The sequence below is a fragment of the Euwallacea fornicatus genome, chromosome 20 (genome assembly GCF_040115645.1).
Source record: "Euwallacea fornicatus isolate EFF26 chromosome 20, ASM4011564v1, whole genome shotgun sequence".
Taxonomy (NCBI): Eukaryota; Metazoa; Arthropoda; class Insecta; order Coleoptera; family Curculionidae; genus Euwallacea; species Euwallacea fornicatus.
This window is the reverse complement of record NC_089560.1, coordinates 2986505-2998920: the sequence shown is the minus strand read 5'-3', so window position 1 is coordinate 2998920 and position 12416 is coordinate 2986505. Positions and strand designations below refer to the sequence as shown.

Sequence of the window (12416 nt, the reverse complement as noted above, 5' to 3'; positions counted from 1 at the left end):
ATTATTGTAAAGTACACGTACAGTATTGGTCATAATTATTGCAACTTTTAAAATTGATTTATATTTTTGTTTAAATCGAACGGACAAATGCGCCACTCTACATACATCCTTTATTGAACCACCTTTACTTATCAGAGAAAAGGAATATGTTACTTCTTTTTATATTTACTGGTATGAATAAATTGTGTTTCAACGATGTCCAAAATTATTGCAACTAATTTTGTTTTGCTTAAATAATTAACTATAATAATGAAAAATAAAACACATTTTTAATATTTAAAGTAATATCCTTTAGCCCTCACTACATCTGTCATTCTATTTAATATAAAATTAATCAAATTTTCAATTATAGCTGGATCCATCTCTGACTAAGCTTTTGATAGTAATTCGAATAGGTCCGTGGCACTTTTAACTTTTCAGTCTGGAATTTTTTGGTTCAAGATTTCCCTTAAGTTCTTAAATAGATTGAGATCAGGTTTTTGAGATGGCCACTTCATAATAAGTATTTTTTGCTGTTCTAACCACTCTTTGATTAATTTGGAAGCATGTTTTGGATTGTTATCGTGTTGAAACGTGAATTTAAGCGGTATGACCTCATTTGTATAGGGTTCCAAAACGTCCCTTCAAATGTTTCTGTATATAAACTTGTCCATCCTTTCCTCAATTTTGTGTAGAGGACCATACTAAATGACGAAAAGCACGCGCACACCATTACAGATCCTCTACCGTGTTTCATAGTGGGGCAAGTGTATTATGAATCCAATTTCTGACCTTTAGGTCGCCGTACATGTACCACACCATCGCTTTTAAATAAATTAAACTTAGACTTGTTACAAAATATGAACCTTTTCCAATCTTTATATGTCTAGTGAATGTGGTTTTAAGAGAACTCAAGCTTGGCTTTAATGGTGTTTTTCGAGAGAAAAGGCTTTTTGGCAGGTCTATAACTATTTATGTTATTTTCACAACATCTTCGCCTTAGTGTTCGGTTTGAAAGGCCAAATGGTCCTGTTTGGTCGATTTCACCAAGGATTTTCGTTGGAGATGGGAAAGGACTTCTTTTCGCAATATTTGAAATCTTTTGGTTCAATTGTTTGGAGGACTTTCTTGGTTTACAAGTGTTTTTTAATGTGTAAAATTATAGGTGGGTGACGTAATGCCTGAAGTCAATTACATTGATACAAAAAAATTAGTTATTACATTATATCTGAAGCATCATCAATAAACTAAATATTTAGGATCTCGTATTTTGAAAACCATGAATTATTGGCTTAAAATAGGTTAAGCCAAATCGTTCTATTCGAACTTCAAGAATCTAACACACCAGGAGCCTTATGCATACCATTTAGGAACAATAATAATAATGGTGAATAATGAGTGTAATAAGAGGCAATATTCTTGAAAACAAGTCTATTACAAATTTTAAGTTTATGAGTACGACAAAAGCTGCTTTTGTCACAATTTTTACTATTCATTTATGTATAAATCTGAATAACGTGTCATTAATAATTATGTATTATTTTTGTGCTAGTTATGTAAAGTTTTTAAATACCTAAACAAAAAAGCAATTCAATTAAAGCTTGAAAGGCTTTATTTTATAAATAGTATTTGAGCAAACTAACAGAGCATTGTTCATAATATAATAATAAAAGTAACCATATCAATTTCTCAATTCATATTGATTTTATTATACATACCTTCAAAAAGCCTGACTGAGATCACAACATCATTGACAACCACCATTTATACACCCATCGGTTTACCCTAGTTTATACTATATAGGTATTTGAAGTTTTTACCATATATTTAGATTGTTTTCATACATTATGTGATATTAAACAATACTAAAATAAGGGTTCGTTTGACTAGACACAGATACCTATCTACGACACGTATGAAGTAATGAACAATAAATAAACAACAAATAAATAAATATTAAAAATACATCAAAATTACAGGTAAATGGGCGGACATCATTTTTAAAATTTATATTTACAACATCTAGTTAACCCTTAACTCGACTTTAGTTTAATATTATGAAAATAAATATCGAACGAGCGTTTCTTTGATGTAACAGGTAACGATCTTATGAATTAAAATTGATAATTAGATGCGTGTCCCAGAACAACGTGAACAAAATAGGACCACCATGTTCTTTAGGTGAAAATATGCTCATTTTGTCCCAGTTATTATGTAGGATATATGTTGTCTATAAAAAAACCTGAAAATATAATACATATTTTTTTAACGTACTTGTGTTTTGCATTGGGAAATGTGTAAATGTAATGTATTCTTAGAGCTGCCTATTGAGTGTCAACAAAGTAGTTTGGCAATACACTGGTTCCGCAGTATATACGTAAATAAAAAATGCTGTGAGATCCATATAAATGGATTGTAATAAATATAATATTAAACAAGTCCAAATAGAACACAGTTAAACGTTCTAATAATTATGAGCCATGTACGCTGAATCATTATCATTGGCCCCATTCAACAGAATCAACTTTTGACTCCGTTGAAGGTGACCCCATTATTATCAGTATTACTTTAAAACACTGAGGGGTTGTTGCACCAAATACCTGGTTCGAGTTTATGGCAAAACTCATCGTAAGAAATTAAATGCAAATTTGTTTCATAAACTGATGGTGATGGTAAACTTGTGAAGGTTATTGGTGCAAGTGCCTACAAATCTATTAATTACGTTTTACAAATTGTCGATTTGAGGCGATTTCGGTCAACAATTGGTAGCTCTAAGTGGTGTGCTATTCCCTTGTACCATGCACGGCATGAAATAAGTATAAAACCTAACAAATTGAGGTACCAAACGCATATGACTTGCCAGTCGAAATCGCCTCAGCTACTTTGATATCGGCCTAACGAGGTGTTGAAATGACATAATTTAGCTGATGCAGTTAACTTGTGCAAATATGTGTTAGAGCCTCGAGCAGGTATGCTCAAATTGATACAGGAATGATGAAACAAGATTTGAACAGTAATCAAATTACAACTTTTTGGGTGTGGCATCGCGCTGGCATTGATTGATTAGCGATTACGTGCCTTTATATATATATATATTATTTAACATTTGAAATGACTCTAATATTGAATAATATAAGGTTTTGTTGATCATAATTTTATATATATATTACGGTTAGATGTTAAAGCTAACCTAATCGCAATAATATTGTAGGTTATAGGTGTAAAAAATTCTTAAACATTACTTAGTGATTGGGATCCACGTTTGAAGGAAAGTGATCCAATTTTTGGCACATGTTATACTTATTTAATTTTCACAATTTTTGACACACATTTTTCGTACCCCGTCTTAATCCCATATTTTTGTCTTAATCGACAAATATCTGTTTTTTAAATTATAATCAGGATTTCTTGGAAGACACTTAAGTCTTGAACCATCTTGTGATGGGAACATCTCTTGCACGTAACTTACAGATGCTTAATTTTTAGCCTAAGTTCTTAGAGTTAAGTAGATTAATATATTATAATAATGTGATAGGAATTGACTGTGTCATAAACTAAAGCAACGCTTTGCAATCTACGCAAAAATAATAATGTAAAATGATAAATCCGACAACAAAACGTGCATGCCATTAAGCATGACAGTGGCCTATCATTGTCAATGACATACTGAATAATTATAGTTTTCGAGTTGCGCAGTAGTAACGTATGTAGGCATGTAACGTAACTTCAGCATATTCTCATAGAAACTGATAATTACGAGTTGATAGCAAAATTATAATTATCAACTATTTCATATCAAAACTTAATGTGTATAAACATGGTACCACGGTTTGTAATGATACGAATTTATTCCTAATTAGTATTATTGCTCTCCACTTCATAAATTCGAGACACCAGTGCTATATCAGAGCGAAAAGTGCAATTAATTTGGAAATAGGTGAATTGAAAACTTTCTAAAAATGCGTAAAACTTTGCTGCGAATGTTTTAAAATTATTATGAAGAAGAGGTGCTTTGTCTACTACTCTCACTAGTCTCACTGCCATCAAGTCAAGGCAACTTTTCATCATTCGAATAATTTTTATGATAAAAAAAGAAAGGCGATAACTTGCATGTTACGGTAATTAGAGTCATCTGTATAAAATATAAGTCCTCAAAGGCATTTAAATCTTTTAAGTATAATAATACTTTCATATCCTTAATTGTTTTCTCCTCCATGGGTTAATTGCGCAGCAATAATAAACTACTATATGTACACATTTATCAAAATTCCTAGCACCCCTTTTTAATCTTCCTTTTCACGCAAAATATTCGTCAACTCCTTCCTTTTCACATCGTCGCTCACCGCCTCTTTCAGCATGTCCCACAACGAGTCCTTATTTAACAGCACATACTGACTCTCGACTGGTTTCGTCTTAACGTTATCATCAGACTCCGCACCCTGTATTTTCACCCTTATAAATTTTTCAGGAATGCTATGTATTTCTGTATTTACGTGAGGGATTGTCTTTGGGCGTATTGGCGAAACTCTCGTGGGAATGGTCTTAGAAGAAACTGTGGTGGGAAATGTCGTAGTTTGATGCGTCCATGATTCGGTGGTGGATGGAGGTGGCGTGGTTGGTTTGGTGATTGTTGCTGGAGGAAGATGAGGGGCTGCAGTGGCATTGTTTGAATTTGAGTTGCTTTTGCCTGTTTGTATTTGCCCAAGCAGAATTTTCTTTAATTTTGGTTTTGTCACAGCTTTTTTCGGTTTTGCTACCTTTTGTGGCTTTACACTTTCATTACGTTTCGGCGCAGGTGTAATAAATTTAACCTTGTTTTTATCCGAGGTAGTAGGCATTGTCGTTGTAGAAGGTTTGGAAGTTGAAAATGGCTTCGGATTTCTTTCACACCCCGTGGGCACCTCCAGAGGTATCACATTTGGACCGTCGACCCCGAACCAAGTGACTTGATCCTCATCGCTGACAGCATTCAACAACAGCGATTTCTTGCCCTGAGCATGGAAGAAAGTCTCTGCTGCCATATCTTGCCTGGGAACAGGACTGATTCTCGCAAAAGCAGGTCTAATTCCTGAAATTACAAAGACACTGCGAGCAGTAAACTGAACACAAACTGGACAAGAGGTTGAAACGTTGGCGAATATAAACCAGACTTTATTGTCGTAGTTGCCGTGCTGCATTTCGGCCATTTTGGTGTTGAAAGAGTGAACGAGTTGTGGTGGATTGGAGGTGAGTTCGTATCCTGAGAACAGGGTGATTTCCAGACGAAGGATTGGAGATGGTGTGGCTCCTTTCCATCTATAGATATGCATAATTTAATTGTGTAGATATAGGGTGATGGATGTTCACTGCATTGCTACAATAAGAGCTATTGGTAACATTGTAACATCAACTTACTTGAAACAAGTTTGAATTTTGAGAGTAGGTAATTTTCCCTCAATTTCCTCAACTGAGCTACGATCCGGTAAGATTTCTTCCAACACTTTGGAATGGATTTCCAGTAGTTGCGTCTTTTCTTCAACAAAATATGTGGAATATACGGTTTTGCCCTGCAAAAATTGATATTAAAAGCATTTGAATATCATCACGAATGTATGTTTAACCTGAATCGTCGCACATCCAGCTCCAGTGGCGTAAACGAATACCTTTGTTGGCAAACTCGGCAAAAACAATGTCTGCGACGATTTATCGTCATTGAGGCTTAAAGTTTCTGTGAGTTCCATTCCGGAAGTCGCTAAAGACACTGACATTGATCTGAAGCAGAGAAATATTTATAAGTCCTGTCCTGATATAGCGGTAAAACTTGATGGCTATGCTCGTCCAGTATTAGTATTTATATTAGCCTCCAAGTTGTACGACTAAGAGCTTTATCTCATTTTGTACCTATGTAAGTCATTGGCTAGTGCATTATACTCATTGAAGGCTTTGACAGTAGGATACAAAAGTTCATAATGATTGTCCAATATGTGTGAGCGATAGAACAAGAATTTGGCCACGCTTTGAGCGGCCTTTAGGTCTCCGATCAAACAAAACGCGGACAGGGCGTACAAGGATGCCTTGTATTCTTCTGCTGTTGCTGAAAGTTCAACCTTACAGAACCATACTTTGAGTTGTTATTTTGTTTTTAACGTACCTGTCACTGAGACCTTCAAAGCTTTATCCGACTGGGTTTCATAAAGCCAGTCTGCGGCGTCTTTTTTCGGCACAAAATGGGGCCATCCAAATTCCCCGTCTTCTGTGGTTGAAGCGTTACGAAGTTTTTCAATTGCCCACGCCGCTGTCGCACTTCTTACCTTTTGAAAAATTCGATTTTCCGTTATTTTTCATCAGATGGTACATTTTTAGTGTCGGCTATTCCGTTTGTGTATTATTATGATAAAATATGTCATTTATTCCATTAGAATACCTTCATAATAATGGAAAGGTTCCAAAAATTTGTGAGAAGATTCTGTATGCAGTACTTGTGACCAATTTAGAATAGCTATTGCCGGTACCTCTAAAGACGTTAAGTGTAGAGAAGCGGAAGAGAAAAGAGTATCAAGAGCAATCATCTAATCTTGTTAGTTAAAAATTGCGACGAAAGAGTCACAACAATTTCTTTTATTTTCGTTTCCATAAACTCACTTCATTCGTGACACCTTGAATTTAAGCTTTGTATAAGATCAAAAACGAGTTTTTAATGTTGCATTTTTTTCAATATCTTTTTATTAAATAGTTAAACTTACTCACCAATACTAATGCTAATGTAACCGTCGCAATTGCTTCTGGAGATTCCACATTGGGCAGACTGTTTTCCAGAAATATTTTGGCTTTTTGCAATGTATCTACAAAAGAAATATCGCTAATCTTCTATGAACAAATCCCTTGGAGTTATTTTCTAAATTTGCAATATCCATTATAAATCGTCATTTACATTAGCAAAGAAAGTTCAATTTAAAACTCTATATATTTATTCCAGATGTTCATCAGATATAGATTTCTAAAAATTCCTCTTTTGGTATGAAAAATGTTAAATCTCAGATTTTGTTCATAAGCTGTCAACGTCGCATTCCCGTCTAAAGGATAAATTCCTCACATAAAACACAGAACAAACGCTAAGTGCAACGTTGCCTTTTCTTGATAAATAAAAATTCTAATAGGTATTTCTGTTACTAATGTCGATTTTTTAACAAATTTAAACGTTTATATAACAAACTTAAATGTCAATAATCAAATTATTGGCCATCGTTAGCGATGACTTTTTCTCGTCTTTCCGTCAAAGAATGGATTTCGTACCAAAAGAATTTTTGTTTTTTGATGTCGACCAATTATCAAGCCAAATTTTTATTTCTTTGTAAAAATGGAAGTGTCGTTCTGAAAGTGCTTCTTGCATTAGAATAAATAGTAGTCCGAAGGGGCTAAATCCGGGGAGTGTGACGGGTGGGGTAGGACGTCCCATTTAACATTTTCTAAATATTTTTTGCCCGTTTTTCAACATGAAGCCGAACATTATCCTGTTGAAAAATAACTCTATCGTGTCTTTGGGGATATTCTGGTCCTTATTCCTTCAATGCTCGGTTTAATTTTTTCAATTGTTTTCGTTATCGATCTCTAGTAATCGTTTCACCAGGTTTCAGCAACTCGTAAAACACAACTCCTCTATTATTCCACCAAATACACTATAAGACCTTCTTCCCATTGATTTTGTGTACTGATTGTGATGTTGAGGGTTGGCCCGAATCTACCAATGATTTGTTTCGTTTCGGGTGGTCAAAATAAATCCACTTCTCATCACTTGTGATAACTCGATGTAAAAAACCTTTTTGTTTCTGCCTGGCAAGCACAATTTCACAAATGATCTTAATTTATATCGCACCCATTTTCATTCCTTTTGAATTTTTCCCAAAGCAAGTAGACGTTCGGAAATCTTGGATTGGGCGGCATTCAAAGTTTCAGTAAATTGTTTCCACGTTTAAGTGGGGTCTTCTTTCAATAATTTTTGCAAATCTGCATCTTCAGATTTTTTAGACTGTCCTGGTCGTTTCTTGTCTTTTATATCAAAATCGCCACTTTTAAAACGATTAAACCATTGTTCTCAAGTTTTTTGGGATAGAGCATGTTCACCATTCGCTTCAAGTGAGAATCCATAATTTTCCGCAGCCGTTTTTTTTAATGAAAGAAAATTATTAAATTTTTCCACAAAACGTCTTTTCCTGGTGTCCTGGACATATTCAAATCAATGACAACTTTGTTTATTGCATGATGGCAGTTAATAGCGAACCGGCTTTGAATGCGATATGTCTATCTTTCAAGGCGCTATCAATATAGTTAATTTATGTTAACAAATGAATCAGTGATACAATTTCTTAGCAAACTCGACATTATTAACCGAAACACCTATTGTAATGTAAACTGCAAATTTTATTGTAGTTATCAGGTAAATTTTAACGACATTACGTGCTTTTATTGAAAATTTTACATAACAAAAAACGCAGTTTAATGGGATATCGACTCAATTTCGCCCATCGGCTTTCCACATTGTATCAGAGTGTTCCCCAATTGAAAATATCCTGACCCTGCTAGCCCTTTAAGCATTATCCCTAACCCTCGTGTTTCACCCTAAAATACAGAGCTCCAATTTACCTGAATCGGCGTCCGTCTCTATTCCAATCTCGTATAGAGCGATTACGGTTTCAGCAGTAATTTCTACGATATTTTCGAAACGAGACAGCTCCGAGCTTACGTTTTTTCGTGGAGATTCATCAGGGCTGCAATTTAAACTCAAGCTTGAATAATTTGTAAGTAACTTAATGAAACTTTTACCTCTTTAAAGTGGGCAACTGAACATCAGCATCTAGAGGCGTAAATCTGCCATCGTCTTCTTGTCGCAACTGTACCCATCTCTTAACAGCCTGGATTAGATCTGGGTCTACGTTGAAATACAATTGAACTTTCCATAAAGCTTCGAGAATCGCCACTGTGGCTTTATGACTCCCCAACATCGGATGTTCACTAAAGGAATCATCTTCTTTTTTAAAAGAGAGGATAGACTGGATCTAGATAAAACAAATTTTTGTCATAAGTTCACGTTAGTTCAGGCAAAGTAAAGTTCGCTTACTTTTCCAGGCAGCATTTGAAGGATTTCAAGTTTTTCAGTGCTGTTTTCTTTTATGTGCTCTTGTAGATTTAATAGAGGAGTTAGTGAGGCCATGGTTCCTATCAACCCTCCGCTATCAATATGTGTAGCTTTGGGAGGTGCGAGGCCTCCAGTAATTGCCAGTTCTCCGCGCTCGGAACCGGGCACAGCATGTTTAGGCGTTTCCAAGTGGAAGACTTGGCTAAACCCAGATTCTTCATTGAAATTCCATATTCTGGAAATAAAGACCACCGTGGCATAAGCGCATACGTTACGGAAAAATAGTCCCCCTCACATCTTTTCGTATTGGTCCAGGGTGTTAGAAAAATAACATACATATTTCGCAAGAAAGTTCATTAACGCACCCGCGTAATAGCCGAACTTGCCTGCGGCCGTAGACAGAAAACTTTAACGCACGTTCGTGGTAGAGTGCTATTTTCAGCTCGTGAATAGTGCGTAACGCAAATTTATCTCACGCTTGTAGGAAATAACTAATATGTTTTAAGAGCATAAAGTGGTGTATTATTGCTCGACAGTAAAATTTTGATTTTTAAACTGTATAGTTGCAAATAAAAATTACTCAGTGTCTCGAAAAAGAAACAAATTAGATCCGATAAACGATAACGAAAAACTGATTGCCAATATCAACCTTAAAGTTATTTTAGGTTAAACCAACAAATTTCTTTCAGACACGAGTGGGCTCGGCAATTTCGGCGTCGCAAAATAATTCGCTTCATCGCTCTCACCTTTTTCTTATTTAAATTTAACGCGTTTCCGCCTTTAGAATTCCTAATTTAATGATAACTTCAAATGGAAAAACCTATCGACTTTGTATCTTTAATTCAAACGGTTCGTGCGGAAGATATCCAACTCTCTAATACAATCCGAAAAGAATTTATCTTTAACTTTCAATAAAACTAGGATAAGCGCCGTTTGATTGGTGCTTTTCCGAGATAAGTCGCACTATCTTTCCTTGAAGTTTCTGTTAATAAATTTATGGGACAAGATTTTCAGGAATTTCGGAGAGATCTGTCACTGTAAAAAAATATCGCAAAGTCTCGTTATTTCTCCAGTTTTTCGTATATAGAGTCAATTTATATTCTATGTGTTCACACGCTTCTTTCACATTAGTCCATTCATCAGTCTTACAATAATAATGGATTGATAGAGTAGAAAGTGGCGTTTTCTCTTGTTGACTCGTTAAGTTAATTATTTTTAAAAAAGACAAAATCGTCTTGTAAATTTGAGATATTGATGTAAGAATGAACAGCGAGTGTTTCCAATAGATTATTTTTCCTCCAAATTTTTCACTAACATTCAAATTAGAGATTGGAATAGTTTATGACATAATACGTTAAAATTTAGACGTTTCCTGAGGTATGTAACAACTTTTTGGGGCTTATCCGGTTTAATCGGGAAAGCGACGAAAACTTCACTTTTTAATCGTATCCTTCTAAACATGACGAAAGTGGGACGCAAGTGTACGATATTACAATATTGCACACGCATGTGCAAAATAGATTGTATTAAGTTTTAATATTGCAACTTAATACAATCTATTTTAGAAAATACGGTTCTCTTTAATTTTTTGGGAAAAAGTGTATTTCGCCGCCATTTTGAATCCAAATATGATCCGCTGCATTGTGGGACGAATGCGAGGTTTCTGCTCTTTGAATGTTACTAATTCGAAAAACACGGTATATTTATAAATCACACCCCTTCTGAGTAGAAACGGTAGAGGGGGTGACGCAATGGATTTGCAGAGCTGCGCAAAGGATCGGCATCGGTCCGAATCGCAATGCTCACTTTCCTTTCCAGTTTCAACCCGAAGAGAAGCGTGGCTAAAAGAATAAATTACTGTAAAATTTTCTTACTTCCAACCAAAAAGCATTTGATTAAGAAATGTTTTCACTTTAATTAAACCTTACGAAAACGCCCTAAGATTATTATACAGACCTGAATTCGGCTAGAGCTCCCCAGGCAGATGCGAAACCGATTTCGACGATTTTAATTTTCTTATCCATTTTCCATTTGAGCAATGTGTCTGCGCGTGACAAAGACCCGTTCCCGAAAGATATCACGTTTTTATCCCACGTAATCCAGTATGCTTTCCACGTGTCTTCGCCTAAAATGCCTGGAGTCTCGCTCGAACTTAACTGGATCCCAAAATCTGGAAGACGTGAGTATTTAAGTTCACTCCCATTCGTGTAACTTTGATTCAATGACGTACGATGCTTTCCTCTTCCAATATAGCTGATGGTGTTGTCAGCGTCTCCGATGGTTATCGTGTACATTTTATCTAGTTTCGACTTATTTTCGGCCAGAGCTACATGTACTGGACCCAACGTCTTGGACTTCGATGTTTTCACTTCTATAACCAGCCCTTCTTGATTTTTCGGCGCCTGAATCCACTCGTATTTGTAATTGTCTGTTGTTGAAACAACTAGGTGTTCTAAAACGGGATAAAATATATGAATAACTTACTTCTCCTAATGGAGACAGCTTACCGTTGGCGCAGAAATAAGAGCTCTCCGTGTGAGTTTTCTCCTTGCCCTCGACATAAACTTCTAAAGTTGCAGAGTGGATTACAGCGCCAGACAGTGTGGAATTATTTATGTTTTCAAGGCCTTCGCAAGTCGAACTTGCATATCCGTTTACTTCCACTGAAATATGCAAAATAAATTCACGTTTTTTTTCTTACTTCAGGTTAGACCGTAAGGTATGTATCTCATATCAGACTGTGAGTGTGAATATATTTTGCTGAATTTCAAAGTTGTCAATGGGGCGCGAATGGAGCTAATCGCTGTTTCATCGCAAATAAGTTCAAGTGCCTTTTCCGACGAGAAAATGTGGCCTTTTTAAAGCAACATTTAGAGCGAGGAAATTCTAGTTTCGACGCAATATGCAGTCGCGATCACATAAATGGCGCACTTTGAAATTTTCAACATTTTCGAAGTTGTAGTAATTTAACAATTGTGACTGTTTGTGAAATTATTAATTTTATTAATGCGAAAAATCTAAACATAAAACAACCCAAGACGTATTCAAAAAGGAATAATGATTCTAAAATTGATAAAACTCGATGGAACATTGAAATAGCACATTTTACAACTAACCAAATTTTCATGGTCTAAAACCGATTCAGGTCAGTATTTGGTGGGGTAACCTTTATTCCGTACGACCACACGTACTTGCGATGGCAGAGTTTCTACTAAGCGTCTGCAAAAATTATCTGGAATGTGAATCCAGGCGTCTTGTTTTATACGGCTTCGCAGTTTTTCAATTGGGTTAAGGTCTGGACTTTGTGATGGCCAATTTAAAAATT

The 12416-nt window shown here is 35.5% G+C and overlaps 1 protein-coding gene across 2 annotated transcripts in view; it reads right to left on the bottom strand.

The window, feature by feature from the left end:
- Positions 1-1395: 1395 nt before the first annotated feature.
- Positions 1396-12416, bottom strand: part of LOC136345505 (C3 and PZP-like alpha-2-macroglobulin domain-containing protein 8) — a 108365-nt gene continuing 97344 nt past the window's right edge. The window contains exons 16-27 of one of the 2 annotated variants that reach the window (XM_066293863.1): positions 11599-11754; positions 11322-11543; positions 11048-11261; positions 9074-9326; positions 8779-9011; positions 8599-8723; positions 6706-6800; positions 6110-6269; positions 5860-6046; positions 5580-5730; positions 5374-5525; positions 1396-5274 (exon numbers count right to left, since the gene is read on the bottom strand). In XM_066293863.1, coding sequence (XP_066149960.1) covers positions 4263-5274; positions 5374-5525; positions 5580-5730; positions 5860-6046; positions 6110-6269; positions 6706-6800; positions 8599-8723; positions 8779-9011; positions 9074-9326; positions 11048-11261; positions 11322-11543; positions 11599-11754 — 2960 coding nt within the window. In that variant the 3' untranslated portion in view covers positions 1396-4262. Of the gene's footprint in view, positions 5275-5373; positions 5526-5579; positions 5731-5859; positions 6053-6109; positions 6270-6705; positions 6801-8598; positions 8724-8778; positions 9012-9073; positions 9327-11047; positions 11262-11321; positions 11544-11598; positions 11755-12416 lie in introns of both variants that reach the window. The other variant, XM_066293865.1, reaches the window with a different exon arrangement.